Source organism: Mesoplodon densirostris, chromosome 4, assembly GCF_025265405.1.
Source record: "Mesoplodon densirostris isolate mMesDen1 chromosome 4, mMesDen1 primary haplotype, whole genome shotgun sequence".
NCBI classification, from domain to species: domain Eukaryota; kingdom Metazoa; phylum Chordata; class Mammalia; order Artiodactyla; family Ziphiidae; genus Mesoplodon; species Mesoplodon densirostris.
Genome location: NC_082664.1, coordinates 56,523,441 through 56,551,394, shown reverse-complemented (window position 1 = coordinate 56,551,394; position 27,954 = coordinate 56,523,441). Strand labels below are relative to the sequence as shown.

At 33.6% G+C, this 27,954-nt stretch overlaps 1 protein-coding gene across 1 annotated transcript; it reads right to left on the bottom strand.

Moving 5' to 3' along the window:
• Positions 1-286: 286 nt before the first annotated feature.
• KLHL28 (kelch like family member 28) lies at positions 287-27,954 on the bottom strand. The gene is made up of 5 exons (XM_060096283.1): positions 27,837-27,954; positions 11,092-11,990; positions 8,393-8,836; positions 6,185-6,393; positions 287-5,045 (listed from the first exon to the last, which is right to left on the bottom strand). The coding sequence occupies exons 2-5, from the start codon at positions 11,988-11,990 to the stop codon at positions 4,882-4,884; spliced, it is 1,716 nt and encodes a 571-aa protein (XP_059952266.1). The 5' UTR covers positions 27,837-27,954; the 3' UTR covers positions 287-4,881.

Here is a 27,954-nt window from a genome sequence, read left to right as displayed (position 1 = left end):
ATAAGTGTCTAAATATGCAGCAGTATTTAGCCTAAGACGTGTTTTCATTATAACCTGGTAATCAGGATGTAAAGGAGTGGCTATCCCACATCCAACTCAACTTCTGTGGCCACTATCTACCTAAAAGAACCTAAAAGTTAAGCATGACAAAGTTAGCTTGGGTCAATTCACAACGATGGACACACACAAAGTCTTGTTTTTCAAATTTATTTTTAATATTTCACATTAAATGAAATTTAACCATACTCAGTACAGAGCATTACCACAATGGTACACACAAAGAACTTTAAAAATAAAAGACAAAAGAATACAACCTTCAACAAGTTAAATGCCACTTTACTATGTAAACAAAAATAAAACCCTGATGCTAAAAAGATACATATTCAGAGGTAAAATACATATACAAAAACACTTAACATTAACCATAATCCACAACTAGATCACATTCTTTGCAAGAGAGTACAGATATTAGTACTCTACATCTACAAAATTTCAAAATCCTGTTAAAATCAAAACCATCTCTGGTTTATGATACAGCACAATTCATAAGGCAAAAATATAGGCATTATCATCCAGTTCTTTAATATCACTTGTTTTTAAGGCAAACTTGGAACTTTTTGCTTAGGATTTTAAATTAAATGGGACTTAACACATGATAACCTGACAAAATTAACAATGTTATCTCTAGTTAAATATGTATAAAATGAAAAGATATGGATAACAATTTTTCTCTCTGCAGAGATGTAAACTGGATTTTTGACTCCATATTCACACCAGTAAGAAAACCTGTAAACCTGTAATATTTAAAACTTATTGTATTCCTCATTCTTCAAATGTGAATCAATACTGAATCAATATACTGTAAGTGAAAATCTAATAAACATCCAGCCACAGAATAACTGTATCTAATTAAATCATGTCTAACTAAAGTGCTGTCTTACAAAGGAAAAAAAAAGAGGTTAAGAAGTAGAACTGGATGTTAACTTGACGTGTGACATCTTTATAAGTTATTAACTTTCAAACTTCAGAGGTTATAGAGGTTATCACAAGTTTATTGAACTTTAAGCAGTGTATTTATTGTAGAATCTGATTTTCCTGAAAATGAGCACTTCGGTGACAATACCAGAAATCAAACACCAAAACTGAAAACAAACAGCATTATATTTACATATATTTCCTTCAATGTTAGCCAGAGCCTTGATAACATAATATTTTTTTTAAGTTTCTATAATTCTGTTTTTCTACTAGAAAATATATTATCCAATTTTAGGAAAGTTGGAGTTCTATAAATATTAGCTTTTAAATAATTCTCTTTCATGTCAATAAAACCTAATTGGACACTAGAGGACACAAATGTTTATACATAAATTGGATCTCCAATCACTTTTCATGATGTCGGAAATAAGGAATTAGATTCACACTTTACCGTAATAGTTATTTGGGTAGAGGTCTCCCTTACTATATTTTACTCTTTGGGTGAAAAGACTATATCTTATTTATATTTCTAGCCCCCATAGCATCTAGCACAGTATCTCATATAGTAGACCCTCCATATTTGTCAAGTTATCAAAATAATTTTTCAAAACCTAAGGCCATTCTCCTATTACTTTTACGTCCTAAATGTAATATTCATTCATGTTTAAAACAGTATTAGCAATAATATATGGAACTTATATAACTATCCTTTGGGTTACATTAAAAATCACTTGAGTTCTATTACTATATTTAACAAATATTAAATAGCCAAACATTTCTAACAGATTAAGTCTTCATAACATAATTATAGAAGGCAATTATCTTCTAAATGATTAAATTAATTTCTATTTCCCACTATTACTTTTTTCCAAAATAGTTCTGGGCAATCTTAAATAGCTTTCTCCTCCTTGCCTGAGTATATAAAATTATTTCTAAAATCTTTAACCCTGGGAATTTATAATCAAACATTTCGAACCTTTTTAACACTAGAAATGTGGCTTTAAATTCACAATTTGTCAGCAAAGTATTCATGATGAAACTTCTCACAAGCTGAACGAGAAGGCTCTGTTGTAAAGTTATCAGCTGTCAGGTCATAATACCTCTGGTTCTTATGCACAATTAAGTAGGTTTAGCAAACCTAAAATAAATATTTCTAAATTTTGGGGTTTTTTTTCTCTTCCTTTCACAGGGTTTCATAATTTGTTCTCTAGTATATTGCTCTTACTACTGCCCAAAATGTTTCACATTTAGTCTTCACTGAGATGAAATTTAGATTCTTCCAAAACAATGATCAACTTATATCTTTGGTCTAATTTACCAAACGATTATATATTTCATACTAATTTTATAGTGGGGATGATATGTGAGGAAAACATTGTGAAAATGAAATGTATAGTATAGATCTGTTTACAATTAAAATAAATTTCTATAGTCTTTCAAATTCCCTTATCTTCTGGGGAGAGGGGCTTAAAATAGTGTAATAGGGTGTATTTAATAATTGATTAACATTGTTAATGTTATCAAGAATAACAATTCTTTCTAATTGATATAAACAGAAAGAAAATTGAGATGGGGATTTAAAATTAAGTATGTGATGGAATCTATTTTAAATTGCTTTCTTTTTTTTTTTTTTTTTTTTTTTGTGGTATGCGGGCCTCTCACTGTTGTGGCCTCTCCCATTGTGGAGCACAGGCTCCGTACGCGCAGGCTCAGCGGCCATGGCTCACGGGCCTAGCCGCTCCGTGGCATGTGGGATCTTCCCAGACCAGGGCACGAACCCGTGTCCCCTGCATCGGCAGGTGGACTCTCAACCACTGCGCCACCAGGGAAGCCCTAAATTGCTTTCTTTAAATAAAGTCTAGGCCAATCACAATAGTGCACCTTGTTTCTATTCAACAGATTTATTCAAATCAATTATAAAGTTATTGCTATATATCATTAAGTTACTCAAACAAGCAACATAGAAAATATTCAGCCTGTCAATTTTATTAGTAGCTCCTGTTGAGTTCTTAATTAGAAAGAGACTAAAAATCACTTGCAAGGTTTTATAATCTGTGCAAATATTCATAAAGCATGAAACTACTTATATGATTAAAGATGAGTTCACACAGTTTTGCAGTATATATTTAAGTCTACAACTGGTAGTTTATGGAAGAACAAGGAAAACTGAAAATTGCCTGGCTATAAATAGTTTTCAAGAAATAACATATATGCTAAGAAATGAACCTATGTTTTATAATTACAAATGGCTTCTTAACAATAGTTCTGAACATTATGGCACTTAAGAATGCAATAAGAACTTTTTCTTAGGAAACAAATATAGTTTTGTAGAGACTATAAAGAGATAGTGGGAAGTTAAAAAAAAAGAAAAGAGAAAGAAAAAATCAAGGGAAGGAAAACAAAATGACTACAGTACCAAAAATACAAGTACCAACATCCTAATAAAATGCAAAGTAATGTATTCAAGATTAAGAGACATTTACTAAAACATGCAAAACAAAATGAATTAACCAGTTCTTTTAAATAAGCTGTCACTTGGGTAAAGCAAACAATTCTGCTTTAAAAGATCGTTTCTTTATTCAAAGTGGAACTGAATTTAGAACCATTACTCAAGTAAACATCAAGTTCCAGTTTTCCTCAATAACTTTAAAATATTCAGTTACCTAAGAAATGTACAAAATAATGCTTAACTGCCTAGTGCTTTATATTTAATGCATATATTTCTGTTTTTAAGAAGAGCATATAACATCTAGCACAAGAAGAAAGAAGATAAAATGTATCTTTCTTTAAATCACTATTCAGGAACCATGAAAAGCATAACAGGCCATTTGAATGTTTTTTGGATGTAAATATTAGTATAAACACTAACATTTTTAATAAGCACAAATGAGCCAAACCAGTAAAAATGAAAAATACTATCAAAACATGTCATGCATATCTCATATTTAACATCCAAAAGAACATTGGTATAGCCTTGTTACAGATCCTACAGTTAGCACCATTTTTATATCTGAATACTTTGAAAAAGCAAACAAAAGTCTTAAAAAAACTAAAATTATTGTAAGCATATATGAAAAACTCAATGTGCACTAAGGGTGGTACTAAACATTTGTCAAATATTTACATCAACACTGGGAAGCCTGCTGGACTACTAAAAAAAAATTGAAACTGATATGCTTAACTCTTTCTATCCATGCTTAGCATACCATAGATGGGTAACTAAATTCATCCAGCATTAACCTGCCCATATAAAAAAGGCATACACAGTAAGTATCTGATTGCTTAAAATAGGACCCAAAATCATGACAGTAAATGCATTTATCTTGCAAACTTATTACATCCCCAGCCCTAAAGCCATTTAGCAGTAAGAATATCCAGGTGACTCAGTATGGCATGTAATTTACAACCCTTAAAAGTACCAGAAAAAAAAAGCAGCCCTTTGTTTGTTTAAGATGTGAAGCATATGAATTTATATCCAACAGATAGTATCAGCACTCTGTCTAGTCACTCAGTATACTCCAGCATCTAAGTATCTCTCATCCTGGTAAAAAACGGTGCAGAACAAGGAGAGGGAAGAAAGCTAATTTTTTTTAAAAAAAAGCAGCAAGGTTTTCTCCACATGTACACTTATGAACATAAAACTATTCTATCCCAGTATTAGGAAAAAAAAGTGCACAATTCAATTGGCAAGATCTTTCCTTTTTTTTTTTCTTGGATTATCGATTCACTGTATAATCAAGAGCAACCAAAGCTACTTGTCAGTTCAAAGTACCCAACAAAACTTTGAGTCTTCATGCCATTTCAAGTTAAAAAGAAAGCAATGTAGCTTTTGGGCTTCAGAAAACTGGGCATCCTTTCATGCAGCACAAGGTTCATCACTACGCTATTTCCACAAGTCCACACTTGTCAAAGTGCAGTTAATCCAAAATTGCAGCGACAGTATATCATGCCAGCTGAATCCAGCCATGTATCTGAGATGGGGTCATATTTCTGCACGGTATTCAGATAGGAAGACCCTGAGTGACCACCCACTACATAAAGGTAGTTATCAATTACTGCAGCACCAACTCCTAGGAAAGGTGGGTAAAAATAGGGGAAAAAAATATGTTAACCATGAAGCAGACTTCGCACTAAAGTAAATTTGTATTTAAATGTTTTCTTAAAATAATTTCAACAATCTATTATTAATTAGACAAGCAATATAGCAATATGTGCTTACTGGAAAAAAATCCCTTAGTATAAAAGAGCTGAAGTCTTCCTTCATCTCTCCTCCTCAATCCTACTCTGCCTCTCTCTACCACAGTTAAACATTATTAAGAATGTAGTATATATCTTCCCATATGCTTTCTTCTCAATTTATATTTATATTTTTCAAAAATCTTTAATTTTTGTTTTCAAATGTGTTAAAATTTTAAATATATAAACTATATAATTTATGCTTAAAAAATTTTACTTTATATATATATAGTTCTAAAAAGAACAAGGCTACCCAAATATTTTACATTTTCATTGTTTTAAGATTTTCCTTCTCAATGGTACCACAGAAACTAATTCTAGTAAACAAGCCTTTCAATTTCCTTTGTATGTTTACTTTTCAGGAGTTGCTTTAATCATAAATGCAAGGAATACTCCTAAAGCATTTCCACCAGTAACTTAAAACGTTCCTTTTAAAATAATGTGATTTGAGTTTGGGTTTAAGGATAATTTCTTCTTTTCCTCAAAGGTTTATTTGTTTTTCTTTATGAAACCTGAAACCCAACCCTTTCTAGATCAACTATAACTATACCCCTTTAGGAGGAGAGAACATTTGAAAGTAACATACAGACTGCTGATGAACAATAAAAAACAAAACAGAACAACCCTAGGATCCTGGGTGCGTGTGCACATGTGTGTGTAACACATAAAACAATTACATTTGTTACCTGGACACAAAGGGCTTCTATAAGATACTTTCTATTATCAGTATTTCTCAGGATGTGTTGTAGAAGTTTAAAAAATAAAAATATGCACTTTGGTATATTAAAATCACAGTAAAAAAATCTATATAGTTTTGTCTAATCAAGTTGTCAGTCAAGTTTATCACAAAAAACAGTTTTTTCTGGACAAGTAATAATACTCTTACTGTTATATCCCAAGAAACTACTATTTCAAGAACATCACTATAAAAAATATTGTCCTATATGTTTAGAAATTGGTATGTTATTATTACCTGTTCTGGGTTCTTTCATTGGTCTACACACAGTCCACTGATTTTGATGAGGGTCATATCTTTCAATGCTTGACAAATGTGAAACACCATTATGTCCACCCACCACAAAAATAAAGCCTAGCATGACACCCACACCAAAGTGAATCCTTTTATCTGCCATAGATGCAACCATCTCCCAGGAGTCCTTACTTGGATCGTAACGCTCCACACTGCAAATATTCACAAAAGAAAGAATTAATTCACATATCCTTTGTGTCATTCTTCCTACTAAAGCAACTAAAACACACCAGAGTTTTAAAAGTGCAAACGGACAGATATAAAACAAGAGTAGTTTGTCCCAAATGTTCAGATTTTGCTGATAAAATCACAGGGATAAAAGCTTACCTTGTAGACTGGTGCAATAATAGCCATACCCTACTCTATTATATTGTACAAGCAGCAAGGTGTAGTAAAAGCATGGAGCATTTGAAGTCAGAAAATCCGGGTTCAAGTACTAATATTACATACCTAGACCTACCACTTTGGATTTGTGTCTCCTGGATAAGTCATTTCCTGTAAACATGGGCATAATATAACCTCAAGGATTCATGTAAGAATAAAGTCCAATGAGTATGCATGTGAAAGGACTCTGAAAATCACAAACTGAATATAGACGGTTCCTAAAGATACTAAGGATTTTCCACACAGCTAAGGAAAAGGGAAGATGAAGAGAAGGAAAGAAGAGGAATGTTTTTCCTATAGGTGAATTCATGGTGACTAACTGTAAAGCAAACACTACATACTTCATAACACAAACTGGCTAATCATAATAATGATTATTGTAATGATTATAATAATCAGAGTAATTTATGAGAATTCACAGATTTAAATAAAGTCTGTATGCAAGAGAATTCTTGGCATTTCCAAGTTGCTTTATGGAAATTCAAATCAAATCAGAATTTCCAAATAAGCTTTCCTGGAAAATCCCAGAAGGCCTTTAAGCCTACACTTTCCCTGAATGGTTGCAAAGGCAAGTTGGTTGAGCTTGTTCTGGTCCTAACCTAACTTCTCAAGAAAGCCTAAAGCATTTGAGAGTAAGTTCAGAATAGGGATAGACTAGACTAGACTAGAGGACTAAACTACAACTATTTCTGAAAGGACACCAGGATAAAAACCGTTAGAGCAAAATCACTAGACAAGAAAAATCCTGTGAAAAACTGTAACAAGAACTTAAACTTCAAGAGCATTATCTCAAAATTAAAGTACTTAACCTTTTATCTTAGAAATTTCTGCTAGCAGCTTTTCAAAAAATAGAAATGCATGTCTGGGTCCCAAATACTTGTCCTTCAACTAAAGGAGCAATAAAAAGGGAGAAAAATTTAGCCTACACAGAAATAAAAACTTAATAGATGAAATGCTGTTGTGTCATTATTTTCTCAGCCTGTTAACAAACCACCACATACTCTCTTTTGTTAAAATGCTCACAAAAAATAAAACACATACCACTATTAGAGATAAAATACTATTAGAGATAAAATCTTTGGAAGATCGACTTTCAACAAAGGTTCAGAATTATTAATTTTAATTTTAATTAATTTTCCATATAAGCACTTTATGTTTTTGTTTTTCTCATATATATATTTCTCCTTTATTCAGAGAATACTATAAAATACAGAAATCTCACATTTAAATTTCAGCACAGCTCAGATACATAATGATACATGTATGATTACAGAATAAGAATCCAGAACGGAATAGTTAAATAAGGCTTAAAGTTTATGATGCGCTATAATATTGTGTAAGCATATAGAAATTACATTTTCCACTTTTTAATTCTATTAAACAATGTAGTAACAGATCATCCATCCATACACAGACATATAGACACACACATTTATACATACACACACCACCCCAAAATCTAAAGTTATCTAACTTCATCTTATTTTCAGATTTCTGAATTCTAAAATCTAGTCCATTTATATTGAATGAATGAATGTAAAATTTAATAAAAGGGATTTGATTTTTAGCTTTGTATTAAATCTCCATGTAAAACAATTACAATTATACTTATGGAGCAGGTTAAGTTTCCCAAATGTCTATCAATATTACTTTAAAAATTAAAAAGGGAAGTTCATTCATATACACAAATTGTTTAAAATCCAGAAATCATTGTTAATGATACTTTTAAAAATCTATAAGCATATACAACTTGATTAAGTTAAATACCTGTTCATGTGGGCAGGACCATACCCACCAATGGCATATATCATTCCATCCAACACAGCTGCGGCAAAACAACTTCTTGTTGTAGTCATTGGTGCCACAGGTTGCCACTTTCTTACTTTGGGAATGTACTTCTCTACAGATTGTAAATAAGATTGTCCATCATAACCACCTAAAGCATAAAGTTCTCCTGCAAGTACCACTACTCCAAGGGTACTTCGGCTCTCATTCATTCTCTCAAGAGAAGTCCAGGTATTTGTATCAGGATTCCAGCATTCGACTGAATTTTCATGTTTTCTGATAGTGATGCCAGGACGCACGTTAGTTTCAATACCACCTATAACATACACTTTTTGGTCTAAAACGCATATTCCAAATTCATAGCGAGGAATGTTTAGGGGTGCCAAACCAATCCAAGAGTCATTCTGAGGAAAGTACATCTCCACACTAAAGAATAAACAGAAAAAATTAAATTTAAAACATCAAAATGGCCCATAAACAATATCTGGCAAAACTGAAGATACACGTATGCTCTGACACAGCAATTTCATTCCTGTGTATCTACTCTACTGAATGCCTATTACAGCCAGTTTTGCAAAAGAACACAAATAGAGAAAGGTTTACAGCAGCTCAACACAGTCATCTATCAAAAGGAGAATGGATAAATAAGATGTGGTATACCCACCCCATGACAAAGCAATTCCATTCTTAGATATGCACCCAAGAGAAATGCACACATATGTATATGTACAACAGTGTTCACAGTAGCATTATTTGTAATAGTTGAAAACTGGAAACAATCCAAATTTTTCATCAACCATAAAATGGATAAGTAAATTGTGCATATCATATAAGAAAATACTATACAGCAATGAAAATGAACAAACTACAATTACATGTAACAGTGATGAATCTTACACATATAATGTTGAGGGAAACAAGCCAAATTCAAAAGAATATATTCAGTATAGTCTCATTTCTATCAAGTTCAAAAACACTTCTAATCTCTAGATTAGAAATGAGGGTGGTGGTTACCTTTGGGGAGGACAGGGAGGGACCTTAAGGGTGGTTTCTGGGTGTTGTTCATGTTCTTTTCTTGAAATGGTTTTTAATGTTTGCTTTGTGATAATTCATTGAGCTGTACACTTGGAATTTGTGGACTTTTCTGTATATGTGAAACATTTCAATTAATTTTCAGTCATCATATTCATAGTAGAAAGAAAATGTTGTATTATGTCCATCTACTATAATACCATACGCCAATGAAACTAAATTATTTCCTCATGCAATCTCAATTTCATAAACTTACTGCTCAATGATAAAACACATCTCTGAAGAATATACATGGTACTACTGCATTTACATAAAAATGTGTAAAACCTAACTATATATTGGGGCACATATAATATGTGGCAAAATTATAACAAAAAGCAAGGGAATAATACATTAAAAATTCAGAATACTGGTTATTTCTAGGGGAGAGAAGGAGATGGCATCAAGGAGGGGCACAAGGGAACTTTAAAACTATTGTTAGCCCAATCTCAACAATACTATTTTAGACCACAATTAAAATGTACACTGAGACTTTTTAAAAGATAAAGGACATATCAATTGACATTGATAAAACATCAACAGTTTCCTCCTATTGGAGGAAAGAAATGCAATCTACCAAATGTTTCGAAATATTTTAGAATGTTAAATATTCTAATATTTATTCTAATATTTAGAATATTAAAGAAATAAATTAAACACAAAAGTTTTCATAAAGCAATCCCATTTAAGGGAAAAGGAAGGTAACATCAAGCTATATTTTCAATGTATAAAAGTTATTTGTATAACACAACATTGTTAATCAACTATACTCCAATATAAAATAAAAATTAAACAAATAAACAAACAAAAAAAGTTCCTTGTAGAATGCTCTAAATCAATGATGGCCACGGGTCACATTCAGCCCACCAGCTACTTTTGTAAATACGGTTTTACTGGAACACAGCCATGCTCATTTGTTTATGTATTATCTATGGCTGCTCTTGCACTACAATGGCAGACTTGGGTAGTTACAACTGAGACCATATGACGATGACAAAATTTAAAATCTTTACTATTTGGCTCTTTATAGAAAAAGTCTGACAACTCCTACTCTAAGTTATCAGAAAAGAAAGCACTTTTTACTACTGTTGTTAAAAAAATATTTATGCTGAAGAAAATAAATTGCATGTAAAGTCCATGATTTATATCAATATCCTGTTTTTTATTTTCTTGGTGGTTACTCTGATTAACTGTATTCATTCAAACATATTCTTGTCCCAGTCTGCTCTCATCACAAATTCCTAGCTCTCCTCTTTAGCATTTTTTGATATAGCTAGCAATAATAAATCCCCTCTGACCTGGTCTGACTCATATAAAGATGTAAATGATTTCACAAAGGAAAAAAGGGCATAAAGTGGAAGAAAAGTTCATGAATAACCAGGATGGATAAAATTTGTGCACTGGGAGGGAGAAGAGGTGTTTAAAATTGAGAGTGTTGTAGAGAATGGATGACAATGTGATTAAAATAATCAGGTAAGTGATTTAAAAAGAAAACAACAAAAAGAAGGAAATAAACAGGAAAATCAAACTATTTTAAAAATATAATAAATTAGCAAATGTTAAGAGTATAAAATCTATTAGCATCAATCCTTTAAAAGCCTTCTATTTACCTATCCAAACAGGCAAACAGTCCAGATTTTCCTCCTACTGCACAAAGTACTTTGGGAGCACAGCGAGGTCGTGTCATCAAAACTGTCTGATGAGAGAGTCTGTTTTCAGGCATAAAGTGGTACTTTAGAGCTTCATTCAAAAGATGTTTACAAGTGCGATCATCACGAATAAGATGATTTGCTTCATATAATCTAGTGAGAAACTTAACACTCAGCAATGGTAATCGTACACTGTTAAGTAGCTGTGCTAAGTATTTCTGGCGTTCTTGAACGTCATACTTGATCCAAGACTCAAGTGCATAAAAAACAGTCTCTTCAGTAGCTACATTCAAACAGTCATTGGAAACAATTTCATCCAAATCAGCATGCGTAAGCTCAAAAAACTCTTCAGTCTGGCAAACTGCTTCAAAATTCTGGCATATGTATTTAGTGGCTGCCAAATAAAGGTCATGACAACCATATGTCTCTGCAAAGCGAGAAATTCCAATACAATTACCAGGATCAAGTTGGCTTTCAAGAAATGCACAACATTCTTTCAGGACAAGTTTTATCTGGAGTAGGTTTGCTGCTGGAAGGAGAGATTCAACTGTGTCCTGTGAAATAAAAACAGTCCCTGTATAGGCATATTCCACAATGGCCTGTAGAGCAGTTTCATCAATGCACTGAAACTCAACCTCACTGTTCTCTTTTTCAGAAAGGTTTCCAGTAAACATAGCTTTGAAATATGGGCTGATGCTGGCAAGTACCACTTTGTGAGCATGGATTTTAACATCACCTACTCGAAGAATGATGTCACAGAGTTCGTGATGTTGACGAAGAAGATTCAAGCCCTGTAGAAGTTGTTCAGAATGTAAGTGGGTTAAGTTAGCAAGCATGTAGGTCGGGGATGTGTGGTCCATCTACAGAAAAACAAAAAGCATGAATAGTTATTTCAAAATAATCTTGCAAGTGATTACTTTTACAGGTAGCACAAAATAAATGAGATTTGTTGTTTATCTGCATTTTTTTTTTTTTTTTTTTTTTTTGCGGTATGCGGGCCTCTCACTGTTGTGGCCTCTCCCGTTGCAGAGCACAGGCTCCGGACGCGCAGGCTCAGCAGGCATGGCTCACGGGCCCAGCCGCTCCGCGGCATGTGGGATCCTCCCGGACCAGGGCACAAAGCCGTGTCCCCTGCATCGGCAGGTGGACCCCAACCACTGCACCACCAGGGAAGCCCATGTTGGTTGTTTTTTAAATACTAAATACTAGACAGAGGCTTTTAGAGTTAGAAGGGAAGTTAGCAATCATTCAACTCCTTTATTATAGATATTAAGCACACTCCGTGCTTCTAGAAGATGAACAAGATTAAAAATAGAAGAGAAGAAAAGAGACTAGAAAGAAAAGAAGAAGAAAAAGTGAGAGGCAATAAGGACTGGGGTAGGTTGAATAACTGCTCCCCCAAAAGACATCCGCATCCTAATCCCTGGAAACTTTGAATGGTACTTTTATGGCAAAAAAAAAAAAAAAAAAGACTGTGCAGATATGATTAAGGACTTTGAAATGGGGAGATTATCCTGGGTTATCTAGTTGGGCCCTAAGTGCAATCACATGTACCTTATAAGAAGGCAGAAGGAGATTTGACACAGACAGAAGAGAAGGTAATCTGACCACAGAGGCAGAGATTGGACTGATGTAGCCACAAACCAATTAACATTGGCAGCCACTAGAAGCTGGAAGAGGCAAGGAACACAGTCTTCCCTAGAACCTCCAGAGGGCACAGAGCCCTGCCAACGCCTTAATTTCTGCCCAGTGATAATAATTTCAGACTTTTGGCCTCCATCACTGTGAGAGAATAAAGTTCTGTTATTTTAAGCAACTGAGTTTGTGGTAATTTGTTATAGCAGCCATAAGAAATCAACACATGGATACTTCAGAATGGCTCATAGCAGTTGCTTAGAATAGATGAAAGGAATGTAAGACATCTACACATTATGAACTGTTTCTTTCCTGTCTCATTCATACCTCAAACACAAGTAATGGGGATAATTTAAAAAAGCAGAAAATCTGGTTCCTATTTTAAAAGTATTATCAAATAAACTTAAAAATTCTGAACATTATTAAATAATATAAATGTTGGTAGGACTGGGAGAGGATAGCACTTCATTCCTGTGAATTTTTAAGTGCAAATATACAAATATTAAAACTTTTATCTTCATCAAGAACACCATCATTTCACACTTGTTTCATTTGAATTTTATGTCCATTAACAAATTTTGTTAACATGACCACATTATAGCTGATATCACCAGCCTCCACTTCTGATCTCTCCAACTAATCTTGCACACATCTAACAGAATAATTCTCAATCAGGGTACAGACAAGTCTCAAGAAACTTGTTGGTCTCCCAGTAGGTACTTTATTCCAGAACAGAATATTGGTAAGAAAACAGCAACCAGAAGGCACATGTCTAGATCTGGGTCTGTTCTTTTTACTTACTATAGTGTTGACCTCTTAAACTTGTTTAACTTCTTTTAGCCTCAGTTTAATGGAAAAAGTTAACACCTAGACTGAAAAGAGAAAAATGAACAACAGGAAAGCAAGTAGATATAGCAAATAAGTGACAGGATTAAGAAGTAGTCCTAGCTACTTTACATAATTAACTTTACCTTATCTTCATTTTCCTTATCTGTAAAGTGAGATCATAATAATACCTGAACTATATATATCTCACAAGGTTTTTGAGGATCAAATTAGATAATGCACAGGAACATATAACAAACTGTAAGAGTTATGAGTACAGGGTACTATGGTGAGGCAACAGAAATGTAACAGTATCAGCGAAGAACAGGGACCTTGGAAATATAATGAGTTTTAGTTCTAACTGGGTCATATACTATTATATGAAATTGGTACATTTCTTAATCTAAGTATTAATTTTTTCATCCCTAAAATAAGAATACCTCCCACCTATCTCAGAAGGTTACATGAAAATTGTTCTGTAAAGTTTAAAGTTCCACACAACTTGAAGTGCTATAAATACAGCACTTAAGTCTCATTCTCTTCTCATGATCCCCACTTTCACTATTTCCCATTCTTTCCATAATGACCTTTCATTCCAATAAAGCTCATGTAATTACCACAGCTCTATATAAATATTTTCTTACATTTGCCAGATTTTGCCTATAAACTTTCTCCTCTCCCATGTTCTTTTCATCCAATTCAAATTTTCAAAAGGCTGGTTCAAAATTAACTTCATCTGAAAGTCTATAAACATTTAAGTACTCAATTCCTTTACATGCAATTAATTTAATTATAAGTGCTGTTTTGTGAAACATACCCGTCTCAACTCTCATTTGTCTGATTCAACAAGACGACGTTATTCAGGATGAAAAGTGAACAACAAACAGGAAACATGAATGATACAGAAAATAAGAGAAGGAAATGAAGAATGACACCTAGCTAATACAATGAGATGAGAAAGGGAAATACAAGGCACACTGATTGGAAAGGAAGAAACAAAACTGTCTTTGTTGGCAGATGACATGACTGTCTATGTAGAAAATCCAGAACAAAAAAAAAAAAAAAAAAAAAACCAAGACAGTGGAACTAATAGGCAATTATAGAAAGTTTGCAAGATACAAGGTTAATATACAAAAGTCAATCAATTTTCTATAAACCAGCAATGAACAAGTGGCATTTGAAATTTAAAACATATAACCATTTACATTAACACCTAAAAATTGAAATACTTAGATATAAATCTAACAAAATTAGGTACAAGATCTATATGAGGAAAACTATAAAATTCTAATAAAAGAAATCAAAGAACTAGCTAAATAAATGGAGAGATATTCCACGTTCATGGATAAGATGACTCAACATTATCAAGATGTCAGTTCTTCCTGACTTGCACTACAGATTCAATGCAATCCCAATCAAAATTCCAGTAAGTTATTTTGTGGATGTTGCAAACTGATTCTAAAGTTTTTATGGGGAGGCAAAAGACCCAGAATAGCCAACTCAATATGGAAAAAGAAGAATAAAGTTGAACATCTGACACTACCCAAATTCAAGCATTATTATAAAGCTGTAGTAACCAAGACAGTGTGGCACTGGTGAAAGCACAGACAAATAGACCAATGGAACAGAATAGAGAGTCTAGGAACAGACCCGCATAAATACAGTCAACTGATCTTTAACAAAGCAGGAAAGGTAATACAATGGAGAAAAGACAGTCTTTTCAATAAATGGTGCTGGAATGTAAAGTAAAAAATGAATCTAGACACAGACCTTACTTATATCCTTCATAAAAATTAACTCAAAATGGATCACAGACCTAAATGTAAAATGCAAAACCATAAAACACTTAGAAGATAACACAGGAGTAAATTCTAGATGACCTTGGGTATGGCAATGATTTTTTTTTTAGATAAGACACCAAAGGCACAATCCACACAAGAAAGAATGATAAGTTGGATGTCTCTATAAAACAAAACAAAACAAAACAAAACAAAAAAAACACACAAAAACTTCTACTTTGGGAAGAACAATGTCAAGAGAATGAGAAGAAAAGCCACACACTGGGAGAAAATATCTGCAAAAAAACACAACTGATAAAGAACTGTTATTCAAAATAAACAAAGAACTTTTAAAATTAAACAAGTAACAATCTGATTAAAAAATGGATTAAAGACCTTAACAGATACCTCACCAGAGAAGATACAGATGGTAAGTAAGCAGATGAAAAGATGTTCAAGATCATGTGTCATGAGGGAACTGCATATTAAAACAACGACATAGTACCACACACCTATTAGAATGGTCAAAATCCAGAATACTGAGAACACTAAATGCTGGACAGAATGTAGGGCAAAAGGAACTTTCATTCATGGCCGTGTGAATGCAAAATTGTACAACCACTTTGGAAGACACTTTGTTAGCTTCTTATAAAACTAAACATACTCTTACCATACAATCCTGCAATCGCCTTCCTTGGTATTTACCCAAATGAATTGAAAACTTATGTCCACACAAAAACCTGCACATGGATGTTTATTGCAGCTTTATTCTGAAGTGCCAACACTTGGAAGCAACCAACATGTCCTTCAGTAGGTAAATGGATAAACTATGGTACAACAAGGCCATGAAATATTATTCAGTGCTAAAAGAAATGAGCTGTCAAGCTATGAAAAGACATGGAGAAAATGTCTTACCAAGTAAAAGAAGCCAATCTGAAAAGGCTACATACTGCAAGATTCCAATTATATGACATTCTGGAGAAGGCAAAACTATGGAGACGGTAAGAATATCAATGGTTGCTAGGAGTTAAGGGGGATGGAGGATGAATAGGCAAAGCACTCAGGATCTTTAAGGCAGTGAAATTACTCTATATGATACTATAATGGTAGATATGTATCATTATATATTTGTCCTAACCCACAGAATATAGAACACCAAAAGTGAACCTTATGGTAAATTATGGACTTTGGGTGATAATGACGTGCCAATGTAAGTTCATCAATTGTAACAAATGCACCACCGTGGTGGTGGACGTTGATAATGGGGGAAGGTACACATGTGTTGGGGAAGGGTGTAAATGGGAAACCTGTGTACCTTCCTCTTAATTTTGCTGTGAACCTAAAACTGCTCTAAAAAAATAGTCTTTTAAAAAAGTAAATTAAAAAAAAAGGAGACCTAGCTACCTTATAAGTTCACATCTCTCCCAGACCAAACAATTATGTTCCAAGATATTTAAAAGAACCTGTGAATGAGATCCCTGAATCACTGCCAGTGCCACAAGACAGGAGACTATTTTCAAAAATAAGAGTGTAATTTCTACTAACATTCTGGTAAGGTTAATGTTAATTTCAGATAACACTTTAAAACAAACGATCAAAGGTTTGATATGTGAAACTTAGAAGAGGATGTAGTGACCTCTAAGACTAGGATGCTTGAGTTAACAAGAAGACGTGTCACAGATTAACCTTTTTTTTTTCTGATGTATTTAGACTTGCAGATCAGAAAAATATACAATGTTTAACTAGATACTTGTAAAGAATTTTATAATGCTTTTATTATTTTGAGAACAAAACCAAAAAATATAAGCTACTTCAGTTAACTAAATTAGCAAGTGGTTGGACAACCACTCCGCAGTATATACTACTTAATGAACTGAGGTCCACCTGGAGGGAGGTTTCTGACGGTATACCATAAGGCCGAGATGCAGATACTGCAGGCGGGCTCTTCAGCTTTGCAGATGATATGAAGCTGCAGAGGACAGCAAATACATCAGCTAACAAAACATGGATCCAAAAAGACCTGACATCTAATAAGAAGAAATTTAAGAGGGATAAATGTTAAGATTCTATAGTGGATTTCAAAACAACTATACAAGTACAGAAAAAGAGAGGAAAGACTCATCTGTAGGATACGTTTAAAGGGTTTAGGGATTTTAATTTTAGCAATACTTTAGCACACTAATCTTATGGAGGTTTAAGGTGCATTAATAGAACTATAATATACAGAACTAGAGAGGAGACATTTCATTTGGCTCTGCAAATGTCAGACCACATCTGGAATACAGATTTGGAGTACCATCCTTTAAAAGGGATCTAAACAAAGTAAAAGACCTGATGAAGAGAAGAAATTCAAGACATCTTATGGGTGTTGAGTCCAAAGAAAAAAAAGGAAATCTGAGAGTTATGTGCAAAGCCAAAGGGTGAAAGTTACTCAGTAATAATACAATAAAATAGGATTGTTTTGAGGATTAAATGCATTTATGCATATAAAGTGCTTAGAATAGTGTCTATCACTTAGTAAGGTCATGATAAATATCTTATTTATTAATAAGTTATCTTATTACTAGTGATTTTTTTACATTGTTTGCTTAAGAGGTATTCTGCTTTCTATGTTGTACCATCTCTTACTACTGGCTAAGAAATCTACTTTGTACCAAGTACCATCTTTGTACAAGATGTCAGTGGACATCTTGGGCCACACAAAGTATTGAAGAATTGTTGATTCTCAAATCAGGTTAATGAGTTATTGGTTAGATTCATTTTTAGTATAAATAGAAATCGTACAGTAATAGGTCTTTATACTAATTTTTGTATATCCAATTCAAGACTGGTAAATTACCATCAACACGATATAAAAGCACACTACAATATCGATTTGTAAATATACATACACACACATATATATGTACACATGCAACACATAAAAGAACATATGTTTGTGTGTATATATGACACATATCCAGATATGCAGGATGGTATAATTTTAAGAGACTGGGCTCTGGAATCAGGTTCCTAGGGTTACAATATTGTTTGTACTATTTAATAGCTATGTGACCTTGGGAAAGTGATCTTAAAGGCTCAGTTTTCTCATCTGTAAAGTCCAGACAAAATAGTACACATAACACTCAATAATCATTAGGTGCTATTTATTATTATCATTATCTTCTTTAAGAAGACTCGGTTTTTGCCAGCTAAACCCATGTGACTCCCTTCCACACTCACCAAAAACGGAACAAAGCTTACTTACTGTCAAATGAATAAATACAAACAGGGCAAGGCCAAAACCTGACTAATTTGACCAAAAAAGATACAGTGAGCCACTTTTAAATTTAGACAGTTTATTACTTACAGACAGTGAAAGAAGACTAAGCTCCCTGGATCCTTGTCCCACATACTAAAAAGGACAACACAGAAACAAAAGGGGCTGGATGGCAGCAATACAAGTTGTAAAGAACCCAAACTACAGCAGCAGCAGTTTAATATTCTGGAGCTCTATTCTGCGGGCCAGCAGGACACGAAAGTCCCATACTTCATCACACCAGGGAGGTAAAGAGAAACTGTCTCACGGCAGACTCCCAGGGGTGACAGAGAGGTAGGTCAGAGATGGCCTTGCAGCAGCTCCTTAAAGACCACGCATCCTCTCATGTTCCAGGAGAATCGCAAGGTGTTCCAAGACTCAGATAAGCTTCAGTCCCACAGTCCAAGCTTTTGCCTATGTGGACACATGCAAGGTCACCAGAATGCCAGGATGAAGCTATTCCCCTATACTTATACCCTCTGTAGTATTTTTCCTTTATCTCACTTTCCTATCACCCTCCAAAATAATAAAAATGATCAAAGGTTTAAAAACCACTCAAGAAGGATACTGGTAAAGATGACTTCATAAAAGAAAACCCATACATATTTCTATCATTGTACTGGATTCAAATGACATGATGTTTAATCCCTTTAAGAAGTCTTGAGAATAAAGTTTAAGAGATTATACTCTTAACACATAACCAAAACAATTTGAACTAAGAACTTTAAAAGGGCAAGGTAAATATAGGGAACTTAAAATGAATTACATTGGAGGTTTGCCATAACATCATTCTTAACATTTTAAATTTGACTCCTTTTCTCTCTCAAGAAATCTGACTTAAGAGAAATTAACAGAACTTTAAAAAGAGAGAGCTTTAAAACAATGGTTCTCCAAATATGATCCTTGCACCAACAGCATCAGCATCACCTAGGACCTGCTAGAAATGCAAATTCTTGAGCTCAACCACACATCTAAGGAATCAGAAACTAAGGAAGGGGCAGCAATCTGTGTTTTAAGAATGCATTAGTATTTTTATGCATGCTAATGTTTGAGAATCGGTTAGAATATTTCCAGCACAAGTGTAACTGCTTAAAAATTACAGCAAATTATAACTGTTACTCCTTCAAAATTATGAATTACAACTGTGACTATACTTGGTTCTTAGTTATTTACCCATAAATGGCTAAAAGTAACTCACAGAAGCAATAATTCCTAATCTTCAAAACCTAACCTTTGTCAGTTTTACACTGGCAGTTTCACTTATCTCAATAACAACCTTGTGCAGAATGAAGAACAAGTACCATAGAAAACAGGAAAGAACAGTGAGGAAAAGTGTGAATTTCAGGGCCAGAGAGATTAGTGGGTTCAAGTCAACATTTGACTACTTAATAGATGTAGACTTTGGGCAAATTACTTATTCTAAACTTGAACGTTCTCATCTGTAAAATTTGCTGTGGATTAAATAGAATGTTTGGTTTGGAGAAACAAGTCAATGGTGAAAAATAGAAAATACAGAAATAGATAATTTAATATATGCAAATTTAGTTTATGATAAAGGCAGCATCTCAAAATCAGTGAGGAAAAGAGGGACTTTTAAATAAACATGTTGGGATAACTGAGCCTCAGGAAAATAGATAAAATCAGATCCCTTCCATATACCTATGCCAGGATAAATTCCTTATGGATCAAAGGTATAAATGTAAAAAATGGAATCATACAAGTATTAGAATAAAATGGAGTGAATTCCTCTATAACTTGAGATTAGAGAACAGTTTCCTAACTATGGTACAAAACCCAGGGACAATAAGTGAAAAAGTAGATTAAATTAATTACATTAAAAAACTTTGAATAGCTAAAAAAATCATAAGCAAAGAACAAAATATAAATGAGATTGAGAAAAATTTACAATATATACAAAAAATGTATCAGCAATAAATAAAACATTCCTAAAATACTCTATCCCTATAGAAAAATTAGGCTGAAGAAATGAACAGATGGTTAAAAAATACAAATGGTTCTTAAGTATATGAAAAATCACTCAACTTCAGTTATCATCAAATGAATTAAAACTATATGGAGTTAACAATTCTCTCCTGACAATATACTCTTGGTGAGGCTGTAAGAATGAGGCACACTCATACATCCTTGTGGGAATGCTGAATGATACAGACCTCTGGAGATAAATTTGGTAAGTTTAGCAAAATTACATTTGCATTTACCCTTTGATCCAACAATCCTACTTCTAAGAATTTATCCAAAAAATACACTGGCAAAAAATATATAAAGGCAAATGCATAAGGTAATAATCGTAGGTCTATTTGTACAAGCAAAAGAATAATACCTTATGCTTTTGTACTTTCATATTTGAGAGACCAAGAGGCAACTGACCAAGAATTTTACAACAACTCTAATGCCCACCAACCAAAGAATGGCTGAAAAAACCTATGGCACATCCACACAATGGAGTACTATGCAGCTGTGAATAGAAATGAGGAATCTCTGCATATACTACTCTGCAGGACCTCCCTGATCCAAGCAAGGAAGAGAAATGTGTGTATAGTATGTCACTATTTATCTAAGAAAGGGGAGGTTACAAATATACATACCACTTATTTTTTTTAAAAAAAGGAAATATTACATGGTATATTTTTTTAAACGTTACCTAACAGAGAAGGGAGAGAAAAGAGTAGAGAGGATAGAAATAGAAGCTACACATCTTTGAATATATCCCATTTATAGATTTGACTGTGGAATTAGGGAATTATTTTACCCAATTATAAAGCAAAATTAAACCTTAAAAACACAATCCATAAGAAACTTGAAAATAAAAGGAAGCAAAGGAACCCAATGTTCATCTAGTTAGTAGCCTAACCATACCATTCCAAATAACTTTAAAACAGTAATTTGATAGTCCATCCCTAGTGGGGTATGCCCTAAAAATTTTTACATCACTTTCAGTAATCACATTGTTGGTGAGAGTGTTATTTGTATTCTGAAACTGTTACTGTGCATTGCCACAATGCATAATTACATGACGTTTCTAATTCTATCGTCCCTAGAGTCATTTGTGATCTGGGATTCTCAATATGGGAGAAGAGAAAGATGCAAGACTGAGACATTAAATATAAACCTTGTAGTCTGATTTTGAATTAAAAATATCAGTATATAGAAACAACATTATATACACTAATACATATGTATTATACATATGAAATATATGAGATATACAAATGTATAAAATGTACATTAAGAAAAAAATTGTATTTCCTAGCTCTGGCTACTGAAAAGGGCTAGAAATTACGACCAACCCAGTAGCAAAGAGCACTCCTAGCACCAGATGTGGTCCCTAAATATTGTTTCCCTCCAAGGGAACAGAACTCCTTGGAAAAATGGCTGATTCCAGACCTTGGGCAGAAAATGTCACCATAAATTTGGAATCTTTACATACTAGGTAGCAATAAAGCTATCAATGATGACTAAGGTCATAAAAAACTTAGGAGCCAAACTGAATAGGCTCTCATTAGTCAAAGAGATAGGACAAACTGATCATCAATTATAGTAACTGCAATTGATTAAAACACAGCAGACATGCTTAAATCCATGAGTTCATAATGATAATAAAATTACGATAATTTTAAAAAAGTGATCACCACTGGAGGATACTAATGAATCAACTCATTATTTGAAACCTAGCAAATAAAGGGAAAGAATCAAGCATTTATCATGCCTTTCCTATAATAACTGTACCACTGGGTTACCAAATAGATAAGGGTAAGTTTTTCTTTATAAAAGTACTCCAGTTATTAAAGAAGGAATGATAGAGTATCACCATTTTACAATCTTAATGAATTAATAGAGGTAGGCATTGATTATCAAGGGCTGCTAACGTCACAAAAACAGAGACAACCAGACATCAGGGTCTTCTGATGGAAGATCATAATCCACCTATAAATATTTTTGCATACTCCCACTCACCACACACACACACACACACCCCAAAATCAAACATGTAGTCAACAGACTAGATCCAACTATTAATTTATAAGAAATAAAGAAAACAGAAAAAGCATGTTAAACTATAACAGAAGGATGCAATCAGCAAAAACATCCTGACCGTGAGAAATTTTATGGAATAAATAACGTAGATGGCTTCAACAAATAAATGGAATGAAATAGGATGAAAATGAACCTACAGATTACTATAAACTTAAAAGACATTATCAACGAAATACAACCTGTGATTCATACAGGTGCGTGCACACACATATCATATACATACACACACACCATTTAGGAGACAACTGGGAAATTTGTACCCTGACTGTATTATTGATTATATTAACTAATCACTGTTATTTTATTCTTTGTTGTTGAACAGTGATACCATAGTTTTGTTTTTAAGAGTTTTTATCTTTTACAAATACATACTGAAATATTGGTAGATAAAATGATGTCAGGGACTGGCTTCAAATTAATATAGGATGAAGGATTGGATAGAAATGGATATGATGCCATGAGTTGATACCTGCTGAAGCTGGGTGACAGGTACATAAGGGTTCATTACATTATTATACATTTGCATGTTTATGAGATTTTGTACAGGAAAAAAGAAATAAAGAAAAAAATATATGGCACTAAACCTCACATAAGACTTACAGATGAAGAACCTGAAGTTCAGAGAGTTTAGATGAATTAACAAGATCACACAATTAGTTAAGACGTTACTGGGGCTATAATGTTTTCTTAACCTTAGAACAATGTTCTTTACATATTACATTAAAAAAAATTACAATGCTGATCAGTGTTGACCTGCTTAAAATATTTACTGAACCAATTTATAATTGTTGCTATTCCTGATAAGACTAAATTATTCTATAAAGAGCATCTAGAATATCTCTGATTGCCATAATGTACCAGCTACTGTTCTAAGCTTTTTACATGTATTAACTCCGTTCATCCTCAGAGTAACACCATGAGATAGGCACTGTTATTATTATTATTCCCATATAACAGATGAAGAAATCTGAGGCACAGAGAAATTAAGCCCAAGGCAAGATTTAAACCTTTGCACTGTCTCCAGAGTTCTTAAATACTATGTTATACTGCCTCACTTATAAACTCATAATTTCTTAATCTTATTCAAGTTTTAACTCAAACAAGAAACTAAAAAGGTACAGAACAGAAACCCAAAAAGGACAGATCATATACATATATATAAAATATATACACACACACACTCTATGTAGATCAGATACAAGAATACATCAGAGCTTTAAAATGAAATAAAGAGAGGTCCATGGAACAGTCATTCCCTTCTGTTATTTATATAATAGTAGGATTGATTCTTCTTCCCCCACATCCCTGCCATACTTTTTTGTTTTTAATTTTGGTACCATAAAACAAATACTTAGGAGTACTCTAAATCCAAGTAACTGGACTGATTAGTCAAAATTGAATAAATGGTATCCATTTGAAAAGTTTTATAAAGGTAATAGCATTGTACTTCACTTCTAATCACATTCTTATTACATAAATATCCACAATATAAAGATAACATTAGATAAATTTAAAATAAAATCAAACATTCCATAGTCTACAGCAGCTTCACAATTTTAGATTCTGAAATCAAGCGATTAAAGGTCAAGTTGTGAGTTATTATACTTAATTGACACCTAAGCTACAAAACAGTGGTGCTGAAATCAGCTGGGAGGCAATTATCTGCTACAAAGAGAGCAAATAAATGGTCAAGAGAAATAAGAATTGTTTAAATTTCTTTCCCACAGTTCAATTTTCCTCACAGAAGAATTCAACTAATGATGGCATAATAATTTTGACAGTGAGCCTATGGAACAAGTTGGCATATTTTCCTTTTCTCTGAGATTGACTTTTATTATATCTAGAGAAACAAAAGAAAAATTAGAAGCCTGTTATGAGTCATTATATCATAGATTCCAAAATAACACAGAAGAAAGCAAGTCCCCAAAGCCATTACTACATCCAGTAAAAGCTCTAAGTTACATAATTAAGCCATCTACTGAAAAACTGGTTACAAAAAATGTGAAATCCTGTTAACAAACAGATTAGTGCTTAAAATGCAACAAAATTTTTTTTTTGTTTAAAAGTAGCATTTTGACTCAGAAATGCACAATGGATTTGGAGCATAAACCTAAGTAAATGAAATATAACACTGATACACATCAAGAAAAACTGTTTAATCCTACATGTATAAAAATAAGCTCATAATTTCTTAACCTTCTTAACCTTATTAAAGTTGTGACTCAAACAAGAAACCAAAAGCGTTCAGAACATAAACCCAAAGAGGAAGATTAAAATACATATAATCAAATAATACATAATAATAGATATGAGTGATTAATGATGGAAAAATCTAATTTTATCCTATAGTTTCAACACTCTCCCCCACCAAAACTTTTCCAAAGCTCTAAGCAAATAGCTAAATTGACTCATTACTTTTTGATGCAAACACCCACAAAATGTGCCACAGTACAAATGTAGATGATGTAACCTCAAAAAATTGTTGTGAGGATTCAATGAGTTAATATTCATTAAGTACCCAGCAAAGTGTATGGCACACAGCAAACACTCAAATAATAGTGTAATTATAATTACTTGTTAATGTTAATAGCACCTTTCATTTCCATAGCAATTCTTCACAATAACTTCTTAAACTATACAAAATTCTTAACAGTTTACAGAATTCAAACCTGTTTCCAATATTCCTGGATGTCTGTAAAATCTGAGTAAGAACAAGGAAAAAACTATAGTGATTCATCCAACCAATTAATATTTTATTCTGACTGTGGAAATAAAGGATGCTTTTAGGGCAACTGTGTTTACCTTAACTTCAGCTCAAAAAATTAAGGTATGTATCAGAAACATTCCTTAATTTAACTAACTAATCCATTAATTTAAGTAAACTTTCTTGAACTTACTGAAATTATCTTGAAATTATTATTTTAACTTCTTTTATCTGAATTTGCTGTTTTCAATGTATTCTTAATTACTCCCTTTCAACTTTCAGAGGTGTACTATTAATACACCTAATAGTGTATTCCATTGTTCTGGAATTTGATTTAAAAATTTTTATCTTACCTCTCTATATGGTTAAATATAAAAGACTTTTCTAGTCAGTACACAATTCCTAGAATTCAAGAATAAGATTTTTTGAAAATCTGCTTCATGATAGAAAAACAGAATATACATTAATTGGATGAGATTTATTTTCCACAAAATAACTCTAAAAGATAGTAAGATATGGGATGCTGATAAGGTCCCATTTCCTGGTCCCATCCACCATGAAGACTAATGCATCTACCAAGTCTTCATCAAGGAAATTAAAGGTAACAGATAAAATAGACTGCAATCTATAACACAGTGATCTACAGGGCCCTGAGAAAAGGGGTCAAAATGAAAACTCATCGTGCTTTGTTCCAAGGAAAAGGATATAACTAGTTGATTTAAGTATCCAAGCCCCTTGAAAATGTATTCTTTATAGAGAGAAGGGGTAATTCTTAAGCTTCTACCATAATTTTGATGATGATATATAATTCAGGACTTTCCAAGTTCACTTTCTTTGTTCCACGATTACCACACAACTTCCCAAGTTCTTGCATACAGGAAAGAGTGCACTGGATTTTCAACCTGAAAATTCTGATTACTGGAAAGGGTTATCTTCTATTACAACATAAACTGGCATTCTAATGTGTACATTCTGATGTGTACATCATTCTTTTAGTTAAGTCTGAATTGAGTTCCTGAAGTCTGAGCATACATAAGTAAAAGTATAAATCTGAACTTCTTACGTTGGAAATATGAGAACCAGACATTCCTTCTCACTGACAACTTCTAAAATCATTTCTTGGTTTTCACTCCCCTGCCCTTACCCTGCCCCTAAAATTAAAAAAAAAATTTTTTTAGTTAAACCAAATTTAGGCAGATTCATTTAAACACCGAAATGACTAATTAAAATCAAAGTAGCAACCTAGAACTTAAACCAAAACAGAAGGATGCATGTTTACACAAGCCCCATTTACATTTACTCTACTCCCAAAAGAAAGGGGAAAAAGAAAAAAGAAAAGAAACCTATAATAATCAAATTGTGCTTTAAGACAACACCCAGAAGTTATTTTTGAACTTCCATTATCCAGCAAAAATTATTTATAAAGTGGTTTGGTATGCTAAGACTTAAAAAAGTATTTAAGAGACATCTCGTGTGGTACAGAACAGGGTAGGAACACTTGCATTTTAAGTGCATAAATTGTGGACTTCAAATGATAACAGACTTTTCTCACTGGGTCATTCAAAAGCAACTGTATTATTCCTTCCCAAAAATATTTTCTTCCACACTCCAAAGAACTCAGCCTCACACCAGGCACTCCAGGTCTTCAATTGTTTCCGCTTAAGTTTAATTACAAGAAGGAAAAAATGCTCACCAAACTCACAGTTCGCCTAAAACAAAAAAACGTCTATTATCAACTCTAAATCTACAGGGCAGAATTCTCTTAGGACAGTGATGCCAAGAACTTCAACAGCAACTGAAATTCTTTGCAATCTCGGTTTCCAGGATACTGAAAGGCTGCAGAGACGCGGGAGGATCCTGCAGGGAGGCTGGGGCTGCGGAGGGAGCGGGAGAGGGGAAGGGGTGAGTCCCACAGAGGAACTGCATTAGACTTTGAGAACCTATGAGGGAAAGAAGGTTAGCTACAAGGAAAAACAGATTTATCTCCAGATCAAGCACGTTTTCAAAGAGAACTTAAAGTGATGAGGATAAGGAAAAATGACAGAAAACCACTGACAGAAAACCATTAACCCTCCAAAACCGGAGGGTAAGCGAAGTAGGAAAAGGGGGTTGGGGGGGAGGGCGAGGAGAGTAAAGGCCTAAAACACCAGGATTTGAAAAAAGTACGCGAGCTCTGAGCTTGGCCTTGGGCCGGATCTCCCGTCCCGGTACGCGGACGGCAGGCGGAAAGGATCGCACTTAGGGCTGTAGATAGCAACGCGTTTACAACGATTGAGCCCTGCACAAGAAGGTGTCGCCTCTCTCCCTGCTTGCTCCCGTTCATTTCTTTACATCTTACTCCAGCACCAGCGGCACTCCAGCAGAACTCTGCCAAAGCCTGTGCCGCAGAAGGACAGCAAAAGGAAAATACCTGAGTCCCAGGAATCACGCCCGCAGCAACAGGAGGAGGAGCCGTGGACAAGGGGAACCCGGGCAAGATCCTCTTTTGCTTTTAGTCAAATCCCAGTTCTTACGGGTGGGGCGGGGAA